This window comes from Hyla sarda, chromosome 6 (assembly GCF_029499605.1).
Source record: "Hyla sarda isolate aHylSar1 chromosome 6, aHylSar1.hap1, whole genome shotgun sequence".
NCBI classification, from domain to species: domain Eukaryota; kingdom Metazoa; phylum Chordata; class Amphibia; order Anura; family Hylidae; genus Hyla; species Hyla sarda.
The window spans coordinates 110,445,368-110,459,222 of record NC_079194.1 but is presented as its reverse complement, the minus strand read 5'-3'; the positions used below and the strand labels follow the sequence as shown (position 1 = coordinate 110,459,222).

The 13,855-nt window shown below is 49.9% G+C and overlaps 1 protein-coding gene across 2 annotated transcripts in view; it reads left to right on the top strand.

Annotated features, from left to right (window-relative positions):
- Positions 1 to 11,058: 11,058 nt before the first annotated feature.
- Positions 11,059 to 13,855, top strand: part of PDZRN3 (PDZ domain containing ring finger 3) — a 268,499-nt gene continuing 265,702 nt past the window's right edge. For both annotated transcript variants that reach the window (XM_056524638.1, XM_056524636.1), the window contains exon 1: positions 11,059 to 11,804. In XM_056524638.1, coding sequence (XP_056380613.1) covers positions 11,091 to 11,804 — 714 coding nt within the window. In that variant the 5' untranslated portion in view covers positions 11,059 to 11,090. The remainder of the gene's footprint in view (positions 11,805 to 13,855) is intronic.

The following is a 13,855-nucleotide window of genomic DNA, read 5'->3' as shown; positions in this document are numbered from 1 at the left end:
TGGTAGTGTAGTGTAGTGTTTTTAGGGTACAGTCACACGGGCGGGGGTTCACAGTAGTTTCTCGCTGGCAGCTTGAGCTGCAGCAGAAAATTTGCCGCACCTCAAACTTGCAGCCGGATACTTACTGTAATCCTCCGCTCATGTGAGTGTACCCTGTACGTTCACATTGGGGGGGGGGGGGGACATCCAGCTGTTGCAAAACTACAACTCCCAGCATGTACGGTCTATCAGTGCATGCTGGGAGTTGTAGTTTTGCAACCGCTGGAGGCTCCGTTTTGGAAACAGTGACGTACCAGACGTTTTTCATTTTTATTGGGGAGGGGGGCTGTGTATATGTAGTGTTTTTTACTTTTTATTTTATTTTGTGGTAGTGTAGTGTTTTTAGGGTACATTCACATGGGGGGGGGGAACATCCAGCTATTGCAAAACTACAACTCCCAGCATGTACGGTCTATCAGTGCATGCTGGGAGTTGTAGTTTTGCAACAGCTGGAGACACACAGGTTGTGAAACACCGAGTTTGGTAACAAACTCAGTGTTTTGCAACCAGTGTGCCTTCAGCTGTTGCAAAAGCTACAACCCCCAGCATGTACGGACAGCGGAAGGGCATGCTGGGTCTTGTAGTTATGCAACAGCCGGAGGCATACTACATTGGCTGGGTATGCTGGGGATTGTAGTTATGCAACAGCTGGAGACACACTGGTTTACTACTTAACTCAGTGTGCCTTCAGCTGTTGCAAAACTACAACTCTCAGCAGTCACCGACAGCCAACGGGCATGCTGGGAGCTGTAGTTATGCAACCACCAGATGCACCGCTACAACTCCCAGCATGCACTTTAGCTGATTGTGCAAGCTGGGAGTTGTAGTTACACAACAGCTGAAGGTACACTTTTCCATAGAAAGAATGTGCCTCCAGCTGTTGCAAAACTACAAGTCCCAGCATGCCCATAAGGGCATGCTGGGAGTTGTGGTGGTCTGCCTCCTGCTGTTGCATAACTACAGCTCCCAGCATGCCCTTGTTGCATGCTGGGAGCTGTTGCTAAGCAACAGCAGGAGGCTGTCACTCACCTCCAACTGCTGCTCCACGATGCTGCCGCACAGGTCAGTCCCTCACCGCCGCTGTCGCTCCTGGGGCCCCGATCCCAACAGGGACGCCGGGGATCGGGGTCCCCAGCATCGGGGGTCTTCTTCCCGCACCCGCTCACGTCCTCCGGAAGAGGGGCGGAGCGGGTTGCGGGAGTGACACCCGCAGCAGGCGCCCTGATTGGTCGGCCGGTAATCCGGCCGACGAATCAGGGCGATCGTGAGGTGGCACCAGTGCCACCTCACCCCTGCAGGCTCTGGCTGTCAGAGACGGCCCCGATCAGCCAGTAATTCCGGGTCATCGGGTCACTGGAGACCCGATTGACCCGGAATCCGCCGCAGATCGCTGGACTGAATTGTCCAGCGATCTGCGGCAATCGCCGACATGGGGGGACATAATGACCCCCCTGGGCGATATGCCGGGATGCCTGCTGAACGATTTCAGCAGGCATCCGGCTCCGGCTAGTGGTGGGGGCCGGAAATGCTCAGGGCGTATCCATACGCCCTCGTTCCTTAAGGACTTGGAAACGGGGGCATATGGATACGCCCTATGTCCTTAAGGGGTTAAGGACCGACCCATTTTTTACCTCAATGACCAGGCTCTTTTTTTTTTATTTGACATGTATCTCTTTAAATGGTAATAACTTCAGAACGCTTTTTCTGAGCAGAGCGATTCTGAGAAAGTTTTTTCGTGACATATTGTACTTTATATAACTGGTGCATTTTTGTTGACACATGCAGCATTTTTTCATTAAAAACTTCAAAATATTGTGAAAAACTGGAAAATTTCTAGCGTTTTTTTATGGTGTACACTGTGCAGTAAAAAATTTGCTATATTTATTCTGTGGGTCAGTACGATTATGGCGATACCCATTTTATATAGCTTTCTATGTTCTTTTTCCTTTTCTGAGCAAAATTCTTTTTCTGCCATTCATTTTCCAAGAGCCGTAACTTTTTATTTTTCGTCTGACGCCATTGAGTAAGGGCTTATTTTTTGCGGGATGAGCTGTACTTTTTATTGGTATCATTTTTGTGCTACGTGCTACCTTTTGATCTTTTTTATTCCGCTATTTGTACCAAAATTGGCGAATTTTGCGCTTTTGTTGATGTTATTTATACGGCGTTCACCATGCGGGACAATTTACATTATAGTTTTATAGTACACGTCATTATGGACGTGGCAATACCTATAATGTATATGATTTGTGTTTTTGATCTTTTTTGGTGATAATACAGGGCTTTTATTGGGGAAAGGGGCTTTTTTTTATTTATTTTTTACACTTCATACTTTTATTGAAGAACTTTTTATTTCATTTTTTACACTTTTTACAGGTTATACTATGCTGCACTACATTTGTACTGCAGCACAGTATAACCTGATGAGCTGCAGACACTACAGCCTGTGCGATCCAGCCTCTGGCTGGATCTCACAGGCTTCCATAGCAGGCATGCAGGAGGTCATGATCTGACCTCCTGCTGCCATAGCAACCAACAGCGACCCGCGATTGTATCGTGGCGCCGCCGTTGGTGAACAGGGAAGAACACTCCCCCTGTCAACACCATAGATGTCGCGATTGTTACGCCTAGCGCTCCGGGTCCCCGCTCCTCCCCGGAGCGCTCACGGCGTCTCTTTCCCTGCAGCTCCCCGGTCAGTCCCGCTGACCGGGAGCGCTGCTCTGTCATGGCCGTTGGGGATGCGATTCGCACAGCGGGACGCGCCCGCTCGCGAATCGCATCCCAGGTCACTTACCCGTTCCCGTCCCCTGCTGTCATGTGCTGGCGCGCGCGGCTCCGCTCTCTAGGGCGCGCGCGCGCCAGCTCCCTGAGACTTAAAGGGCCAGTGCACCAATGATTGGTGCCTGGCCCAATTAGCTTAATTGTTCCCACCTGTTCCCTGCCTTTATCTAGTCTCCTCCCTTGCACTCCCTTGCCGGATCTTGTTGCCTTAGTGCCAGTGAAAGCGTTCTTTGTGTGTTTATACCCTGTGTACCAGTACCTTTGCTATCTCCCTTGACTACGAACCTTGCCGCCTGCCCCCGACCTTCTGCTACGTCCGACCTTGCTACTGCCTACTCCCTTGTACCTCGCCTATCTTCTGTATCTTCAGCAGCCAGAGAGGTGAGCCGTTGCTAGTGGATACGACCTGGTCACTACCGCCGCAGCAAGACCATCCCGCTTTGCGGCGGGCTCTGGTGAAAACCTGTAGTGTCTTAGAACCGGTCCACTAGCACGGTCCTCGCTATCCCTCTCTGGCACAGAGGATCCACCTCCTGCCAGCCGGCATCGTGACAGTAGATCCGGCCATGGATCCCGCTGAGGTTCCCCTGCCAGTTGCCTCTGATATCACCACGGTGGTCGCCCAGCAAGCACGACAGATCGCCCATCTAACCCACCAGATGTCAGAAATGTCCACCATTGTGCACCAACTTCAGTCGCAACTTCATCAGCAATCATCTCCTCAGCCAGCTCCTGCACCCCTTCCGCAGCGAGTGGCCACTCCTAGCCTCCGCCTGTCTTTGCCGGACAAATTTAATGGGGACTCTAAGTTTTGCCGTGGCTTCCTTTCGCAATGTTCTCTGCACTTGGAGATGATGTCGGACCTGTTTCCTACTGAAAGGTCTAAGGTGGCTTTCGTAGTCAGCCTTCTGTCTGGAAAAGCCCTGTCATGGGCCACACCGCTCTGGGACCGCAATGACCCCGTCACTGCCTCTGTTCACTCCTTCTTCTCGGAAATTCGAAGTGTCTTTGAGGAACCTGCCCGAGCCTCTTCTGCTGAGACTGCCCTGCTGAACCTGGTCCAGGGTAATTCCTCCGTTGGCGAGTACGCCATACAATTCCGTACTCTTGCTTCTGAACTTTCCTGGAATAATGAGGCTCTCTGCGCGACCTTTAAAAAAGGCCTATCCAGCAACATTAAAGATGTTCTGGCCGCACGAGAGACTCCTGCTAGCCTGCATGAACTCATTCATCTAGCCACTCGCATTGACATGCGTTTTTCTGAGAGGCATCAAGAGCTCCGCCAGGAAAAAGACTTAGATCTCTGGCCACCCCTCCCACAGTCTCCACTGCAATCTGCGCCTAGGCCTCCCGCCGAGGAGGCCATGCAAGTGGATCGGTCTCGCCTGACCCTGGAAGAGAGGAATCGCCGTAAGGAAGAGAATCTTTGTCTGTACTGTGCCAGTACTGAACATTTTCTGGTGGATTGCCCAATCCGTCCTCCACGTCTGGGAAACGCACGCTCGCACTCAGCTCTCGTGGGTGTGGCGTCTCTTGATGCCAAGTCGGCTTCTCCACGTCTCACGGTACCTGTTCGGATTTCCACTTCAGCCAGCTCTCCCCTCTCAGCCGTGGCCTGCCTGGACTCTGGAGCTTCTGGGAATTTTATTCGGGACTCCTTTGTGAATAAATTCCGTATTCCGGTGACCCGTCTTGTCAAGCCACTCCACATTTCCGCGGTCAACGGAGCCAGGTTGGACTGTACCATACGTTTCCGCACGGAGCCCCTTCTTATGAGCATCGGATCTCACCACGAGAGGATTGAACTTTTGGTCCTCCCCAATTGCACCTCGGAAATTCTCCTTGGACTTCCCTGGCTTCAACTTCATTCCCCAACCCTGGATTGGTCCACTGGGGAGATCAAGAGTTGGGGGTCCTCTTGTTCCAAGAACTGTCTAAAACCGGTTCCCAGTAACCCTTGCCGTAACTCTGTGGTTCCTCCTGTATCTGGTCCCCCTAAGGTCATTAAGGACTCTGCCTGCCACAGGAAATGCCCCTCCCCCCCTCCCAGTTCCATCAGGCAAGCTTCTGTGTCCCCTCATGGCCCTCGTCCTGGTGTCACACTGCCCCGTGCCAGGTCCCGCCCTCTGCCCTCTCTCCCCATTCCTACTCCTGCGGTTCTGCCTGCCGTTGAGGAATCCCTCCATCCTTTCCCGGTGTCCTCATCCCAGGGGAGGCAGTTACCCGATAAAGAGAAGGGGAGACCTAAGGGGGGGGGTACTGTTACGCCTAGCGCTCCGGGTCCCCGCTCCTCCCCGGAGCGCTCACGGCGTCTCTTTCCCTGCAGCTCCCCGGTCAGTCCCGCTGACCGGGAGCGCTGCTCTGTCATGGCCGTTGGGGATGCGATTCGCACAGCGGGACGCGCCCGCTCGCGAATCGCATCCCAGGTCACTTACCCGTTCCCGTCCCCTGCTGTCATGTGCTGGCGCGCGCGGCTCCGCTCTCTAGGGCGCGCGCGCGCCAGCTCCCTGAGACTTAAAGGGCCAGTGCACCAATGATTGGTGCCTGGCCCAATTAGCTTAATTGTTCCCACCTGTTCCCTGCCTTTATCTAGTCTCCTCCCTTGCACTCCCTTGCCGGATCTTGTTGCCTTAGTGCCAGTGAAAGCGTTCTTTGTGTGTTTATACCCTGTGTACCAGTACCTTTGCTATCTCCCTTGACTACGAACCTTGCCGCCTGCCCCCGACCTTCTGCTACGTCCGACCTTGCTACTGCCTACTCCCTTGTACCTCGCCTATCTTCTGTATCTTCAGCAGCCAGAGAGGTGAGCCGTTGCTAGTGGATACGACCTGGTCACTACCGCCGCAGCAAGACCATCCCGCTTTGCGGCGGGCTCTGGTGAAAACCTGTAGTGTCTTAGAACCGGTCCACTAGCACGGTCCTCGCTATCCCTCTCTGGCACAGAGGATCCACCTCCTGCCAGCCGGCATCGTGACAGCGATCAGGATTGATCACAGCCTCTATGGGGTTAATGCTGCCGGGACGGGCGCGATCACGGCTTCGGCAGCTGCGGTGGGACTCCGGCTGTGATTGACAGCCGGGTCCCGTCGCCGATCTCCTGCGCTGCCCGCGGCAGTGCCGGAGATCACTATGACGTATGCATACGTCCAATTGCGCAAACGTGTCGGATGATTGGACGTATGCATATGTCCTATAGCGGGAAGGGGTTAAAAAATCTTAATCCTTCCAATAATTATCAGCTGCTGAAGTTAAGTTGTTCTTTTCTGTTTGGCAACAGTGCTCTCTGCTGACCTCTCTGCTTGTTTTGGGAACTGCACAAAGTAGAAGAGGTTTGCTATGGGGATTTGCTTCTACCCTGGACAGTTCCCGAGACAGGTGTCATCAGAGAGCACTTAGACAAAAAAAGAACAACTCAACTTCAGCAGCTCATAAGTACTGAAAGGATTAAGATTTTTTAATATAAATCATTTACAAATCATGTTTAACTTTCTGGAACCAGTTGATATATATAAAAAAAGTTTTTTCTTGGATAACCCCTTTAATGGTTCATATTTCATGTGTATTATTCATTTTAAAGAGGAACTCAACCTTGTCCAAGATGATCGAAGTGCATTGACCCCCATTAATTCCTTATCATTGCATAAAAAGCCCTGTCAAGCTGCCTATATACATTAGACATGTGTTTTGTGAACCTGCAAATGTAAAGAAGACCAGCTAATGTGTATAAGGGCCTTTTGACTCTCCCCGACACTGAATTTTAAATTCCTCCCCCAATACATCTCTATAACAGGGCTGGAGACTGCTGAGCTGCTGGATACTCCGGCTCTCCCATACAGATGAATTGAGGGTGCGTGTCGGCTGCTGCGTGATGCAGTGGTTGGACACGCCCCCTTGCCGCTGACTACCGGGGCCCTGTATGGGAGATCGCGGGGTGCCGCAGCGGTCTGACCCCCAGCAATCTAAAACTTACCGTATTTATCGGCGTATAACACGCACTTTTTAGGCTAAAATTTTTAGCCTAAAGTCTGTGTGCGTGTTATATGCCGATACACCCCCAGGAAAGGCAGGGGGAGAGAGGCCGTCGCTGCCCGCTTCTCTCCCCCTGCCTTTCCTGGGGTCTAGAGCGCTGCTGTCGGCCCTTCTCACCCCCTGGCTATCGGCGCCGCTGCCCATTCTGTCCCCCTGACTATCGGTGCCGGCGCCCCATTGCCGGCGCCGACAGCCAGGGGGAGATAAGGGGCAGCGGCACCCATTGCCGGCGCCGCTGCCCCGTTGCCTCCCCCCATCCCTGGTGGCATAATTACCTGAGTCGGGTCCGCGCTGCTGCAGGCCTCCGGCGTGCGTCCCCGGCGTCGTTGCTATGCGCTGAACGGTGCGGCGCATGACGTCAGTGCGCCGCGCCGTGCATAGCAACGACGCAGGGGACGCACGCCGGAGGCCTGCAGCAGCTGCCCCTTCTCTCCCCCTGGCTGTCGGCGCCGCTTCTCTCCCCCTGGCTATCGGCGCCGGCAATGGGGCGCCGGCACCGATAGTCAGGGGGAAAGAACAGGCAGCAGCGCCGATAGCCAGGGGGTGAGAAGGGCCGACAGCAGCGCTCTAGACCCCAGGAAAGGCAGGGGGAGAGAAGCGGGCAGCGACGGCCTCTCTCCCCCTGCCTTTCCTGGGGGTATATCGGGGTATACACGTGCTCACATGCACCCTCAATTTACCATGGATATTTGGGTAAAAAACTTTTTTTACCCAAATATCCTTGGTAAAATGAGGGTGCGTGTTATAGGCTGGTGCGTGGTATACCCCGATAAATACGGTATGTGAGATACCAAGGAGGTTAAAGAATTGTTTCCAGTTTAGAAAAACCAAAACTCTTTTAGGGAATTCAAAGGTAGGTTGTATTCACACGTACAGTATCCTGCACATATTTCATGAGCAGGATTTTATGCTGCAGATTTCAATGTAAATCAAATGGCTGAACACAGCCTCAAATCCTGTGCATCAAATATGTGCAGAATACTGTACATGTGAATAGACCCATAAGGTTCCTGTTCAGGACCCTAATTTCTCCAGAGAGGAGAGCAACTACCCAGGTACCCTCCATCTGAAAGATCCAGCACAGCCACTGTCTTCAGAAGGAATTGTCTAATGCCTTATATCTCTATTTTGGTGCTGTAGAGCAGTGTTTCTTAAGCACGGTTCTCAAGCACCCCCAACAGGTCATGTTTTCAGGATTTCTTTAGTCTTTTACAGGTGATATAACTGTGGTGTTGCCTGATGGACTGACCATAATTATGCCATACCTGTGAAAGACTAAGGAAATCCTGAAAACATGACCTATGGGGGGGTCTTGAGGACCGCGCTTGAGAAACTCTTCTTTAGGGGATTTTAACTTTAGAAAGAAAAAGCTTCAGGTCACAGCACCAAGAATGGAGGCTCTGGATATTCAATGAAAGCTGGTGTTTTATTGGTTTCCCAGTAGCATGCTTGACAAAGGCTAGTACAGCTGAAACGGGGAGCCAATAAAACACCAGCTATTACTGAATATCCAGAGCCTCCGTTCTTGGTGCAGTGACCTGAAGCTTTTTCTTTCTATGGGTTTCTGAAGTGGCCGTTCAGATGGCCATGGGCAGAACAGATGAGTCCAGTGCTGTCCTCTAACCACTTGCACTTAAGCTGCCAGGATCCCCAAAGCTTACATCTGATCTGCTTATTGTCGGAAGACTCTTCTAACACAAATGGAGAATCCAACGTGGATAACTCTTTAAGAAATGTTTGACCACTCGAAGATGTAACCCAACGTCATTTCCTGACACTTCTTTACGACTTATTTAACAGACAATTTAAGATGGATTATTTTGTCAGGACAGGAGAAACTCTTAGAAACATTCTCAAAAGTTTCCCGAAAAGAGTGAGTAGCTATGTTCGGGACATCCCTGTGTCCCGAAAGATCTTTTAGGGACACAAGGATGCCACCATTAACTCTCTGCGGCCCCAAGTTAACTTTATTAACACAGAAGTTGCCGGGAGGTAGCGCACGCCAGGACGTCACTGACGTCCCTTGTGTGCGCCCATAGGAACGGAGGCATGGGGGAGCAGAGCATCAAGCAGGAGGACACGCGCTGGCCAACATGGTAAGTTACCAGCGGCACGTCATTTTCAGTGCTCCGACCGCTGCTCCTCCGGTCCCGGGACCTACTGCTATGGCCTATAGGCCATAGCAGTAGATTGTGGCCCTGGACCAGAGGAGCGGAGGATGGAGCACTGAAGTGGGGCAGTACACAGGCATATAGCCACCCATCCACTGTATATGGCTGGAGGCTGTATGTCTGTGGGGGCCACTGCCAACCTAATGTGGGGGAAAATACTGCCAACCTAATGTGGGGGGAACTATACTGCCAACCTAATGTGTGGGGAACTATACTGCAAACCTAATGTGGGGGAAAATACTGTCAGCCTAATGTGGGAGGAACTATACTGCCAACCTAATGTGGGGGCAGCTATACTGCCAACCTAATGTTTGTGGAACTATACTGCCAACCTAATGTGGGGGGAACTATACTGCCAACCTAATGTGGGGGGAACTATACTGCCAACTTAATGTGGAGGGGGACTATACTGCCAACCTAATGTGGGGGAACTATACTGCCAACCTAATGTGGGAGAACTATACTGGCAACCTAATGTGAGGGAACTATACTGGCAACCTAATGTGGGGGAGCATACTGGCAACCTAATGTGGGGGAACATACTGCCAACCTAATGTGGGGCAACTATACTGTCAACCTAATGTAGGGAAACAATACTGTCAACCTAATGTGGGGGAACTATACTGCCAACCTAGTGTGGGGGGACATGCTGCCAACCTAATGTTGGGGGGACTATACTGCCAACCTAATGTGTGGGGGACTATACTGCCAACCTAATGTGGGGCTACTATACTGCCAAACTAATGTGTGGGAACTATACTGCCAACCTAATGTGGGGGAACTATACTGCCAACCTAATGTGGGGGGAACTATACTGCCAACCTAATGTGGGGCAGGCAACTATACTGCCAAACTAATCTGGGGGAACTATACTGCCAAACTAATCTGGGGGAACTATACTGCCTGCCTAATATGGGGAAACTGTGCTGCCAACCTCATGTGGGGGAAACTGTGCTGCCAACCTCATGTGGGGGAAACTGTGCTGCCTACCTAATGTGGGGGGTACTGTGCTGCCTACCTAATGTGGGGGGAACTGTGCTGCCTACCTAATTTGGGGAGAAATGTGCTACCTACCTAATGTGGGGGGAACTCTGCTGCCAATGTAATGTGGGGGGGGGAACTATGCTGCGTACTTAAAGGGGTAGTCCACTGCCTCAGCGTTCAGAACATTTTGTTCCGAATGCTGGGTGCGGGCTGCGGGGGTCGACACGCCCCATCCCATTGACTTGCATTGAGGGGTTGTGGCGTGATGTCAAGAGGGACGTGGGCATAACATCACACCACGCCCCATCAATGCCAGCCTATGGGAGGGGGCTGGTTGACCACCGCACGATACTCTGATTGTTCCCCTACCGAGACTCCCCTCTGGATCCTCCCCTGCTCTAGAGGCAGAGCTCTGCTGTACCACTAGACCGAGATGTCTCAGATGCTACTCTATTGTCGAACATTTATTTATTTCCTGATATAGTGCCATTGTATTCTACACTATACTGTAAGTCATGGTACTTATGTCAAACATTTTGCAAGTAAAAACTAGCATAAAAAAGGGTTAAGAAATGACAGAGCGCTCCCTTCGGCAGTAAGGCTTACTATCCTGCATGCATATTCATAGAATCAGATAGATAAAAATAAGATGAGGTCACCAAGTAAAAACAGACTTGTTCTTTGCGTATTTCAGTGGAGCATTTTGGTGCAATGAGAGTACACAAGGGAACAGTGTTGCTCGCAGAAGTTAGGAGGGTAATTTAGCTGGGTAGGCAAGAGGTGCTGCAGCAGATGAGTTGTGAGAACAGTAGAAGGGAAGTGCTCTCTGCCTAAGCGTTACAATGTGTCTGCTTGGAGTGTGTTGCAGTTTTGTCCTAAGACTCCAAAACTTTCCTTGACACATGTGCCTCCCTGGTCTCTTCAGCCCCTCCTTTCCTTGGAAAATAAATCCCAGCCTCCAGTACATATGGTAGAGGCCCCCGCCCCCCACAGGCTCTGCTGTGAGTTGAGTCAGTACACAGCCTGCAGCCAGCCAGTCTGGGATCTCCCAATGCCCAGCAAGGAGCAACTACAAGGGGCAGCATTATGGGCTTTGAATTAGATCGCTTTATTGGGGAAGTGGACCCAGATTTTAAATGCAACCTATGCAACCGAGTCCTGGAGGACCCCCTGACCACCCCCTGTGGACATGTGTTCTGCGCAGGCTGCGTCTTGCCTTGGGTGGTACAGCAAGGCAGCTGCCCGGTGAAATGCCAACGAATCTCTGCCAAGGAGCTCAACCACGTGTTGCCCCTGAAAAGTCTGATCCTCAAGCTGGATATCAAATGTGACAACCACTCCAGGGGTTGCGACAAGGTGGTAAAGCTCCAAAACCTGGGGGAACACGCAGAGATGTGCGACTACTCGCCAGCAAAGTGTCGGAATAAAGGGTGCAATGAGGTGCTCAACTTAAAGGACATGGATGCCCACATGAGGGAGTTCTGCGAGCACAGGGCAGTTGGCATCTGCCAGAAGGGATGTGGGCTTATGTTGACCTATAGGGAGCACAAGTCTGGGGATCACTGCTGTTTGAAGGCAGTAAAAGGGCAGAATAGTCTTCTCCAGACTAAGATAACCGGGCTGGAGACTGAACTCAAGAAGAGGGCGCTGAGATCAAGCAAGAGGGAGAAGTCTCTGCTGTGCCAGCTCTCCACTGTGCAAAATGAGCTGCAGATGACAGCACTTAGGTACCAGAAGAAGTTCACAGAGTACAGTGCCAGGCTGGACTCCCTTACTAAAGCAGTGGCTTCTCCTTGCAAGGTAAGACAAAGCAACTGTAAACCCAGCTGGGCAACTCTCTTGACTCATCAGCATGCTTGGAGTTGTAGTTCTACACATATCGGTTGTCTATATACAGTGGTCCCTCAAGTTACAATATTAATTGGTTCCAGGATGGCCATTGTATGTTGAAACCATTGTATGTTGAGACCAGAACTCTATGGAAAACTGGTAATTGGTTCTAAAGGCACCAAAATGTCATCCAAAAATAGGAAAAAGTGAGAATAAAAAAAAAAAAAGTAGATAATTAATATAGATAAAGCAAATCCTTACATATAAAAGTAATAAAGATCTGCTGGGAGCTGTAAATTACTGTCTATGTCAGTGTTTCCCAAGCAGGGAGCCTCCAGCAGTTGCAAAACTACAACTCCCAGCATGCCCGGACAGCCAAAGGCTGTCCGGGCATGCTGGGAGTTGTAGTTTTGCAACAGCTGGGGGTACTCTGCTTGGGAAGCACTAGTCTATGTAGAGGACAGGAGCTTCTTCGGGGTCCTGTACAGTACACAGTGTCCCAAAAAAGTAACATGGAGTCGCCCTCACCTGGTGTCCAAAGGAGCAGGTAACCCTGGCACAGGTAAAGAGTAGTACAGAACATGTAATACCTTCCTGTACTGTAGGGGGCACTACCAGACACCAGTCAGTGCATGCACTTCAGTAATACAGGTAAATAGTACAGAACATGTAGTACCTCCCTGTACTGTAAGGGGCGCTACCAGACACCAGTCAGTGCATACGCTTCAGTAATACAGGGGTTTTACCAGTGAATGTCCATTCTGATTGGTCAGTTCTTCCAGCCATTGACAGGTATCACAGATCTGGACTGTCCGTACATTGTATGTTGAGTCTGGTTTCAACTTACAATGGTCCAGAATAAACTATTGTATGTTGAGGCCATTGTAAGTTGAGGGATCACTGTATGTCCTAAAAGACACAACAATAAAAATGTGAGAGATGAAACCAGAAATGAGCAAAGTAGAAAAAGTAGCCTCGATCCCTGTTATTTTCTGACACGGTTGCTGACTGGAAAATTTTCCCATAGTAACTATTTCGTATGTGACCTAACTTAAAGTTCCAGAGCCTCAATGCAAAATCTGTAAACCCGCACCCCCCCCCCCCCCCCCCCCATACTATGACAAATCAGTGCCAATGTGGGCATCCTCTTATTGGGTACAAGAATTCAGGTGAAGTCGCAACCTCTAGGGTCACTATCCGTTTTGTAGATTTTTTTGTATATGTATGTGTATACCGTGTATATATATATATATATATATATATATATATATATATATATATATATATTTGTGTGTGTGTGTATGTATATGTGTGTGTGTGTGTGTGTGTCTGTGTATATATATATATATATATATATATATATATATGTATGTGTGTATATACGGTATATATATATATATATATATATATATATATATACACACATACATACACACATATATATATATATATATATATATATATATATATATATATATATGTGTGTATATATAAATTTGGGGCAAAAAAAACATAGATGAATAGATCCTTAAAAAGTCATATTATGGGGGTACTTTTGTGCATCTGTGCCCCCTAACGTGTAAATCAGCTGGCTATTTGTCTGCCTGAACTTGCCTGGTGACCTGTTTTGGCGCAGCCTGGAGGTAGAATGTTCCCGTCTTGCTGTCTCCCCCTATATGCTTGCTGCATAGTGATTGACATATCTGCCTCCCAGGGAGAATACAGTCCTTTTGTGGTATATGAATGATTTGTCAGTGGTTGGGCTTATTGGTCTACAAGCTGTGGCTGCACTACAACTCCCAGCAGACCCTTATAGCCCCTGGTATAGATAAACATAGCTGTAAGTTCCATGTGTATGGGGAATAGCAAGTTCAAGGCTCAAGCACGCAAGGCCACCTCTAGCACAGCATGTTGGGACTTGTAGTTCAGTGGCGGAGAGCATCATACTGACTCTGCTTATTAGTGAAAGAAAACCTAAAGATGATACATCATAAATGGAAAAGTTGTATTATTTTCTTCTG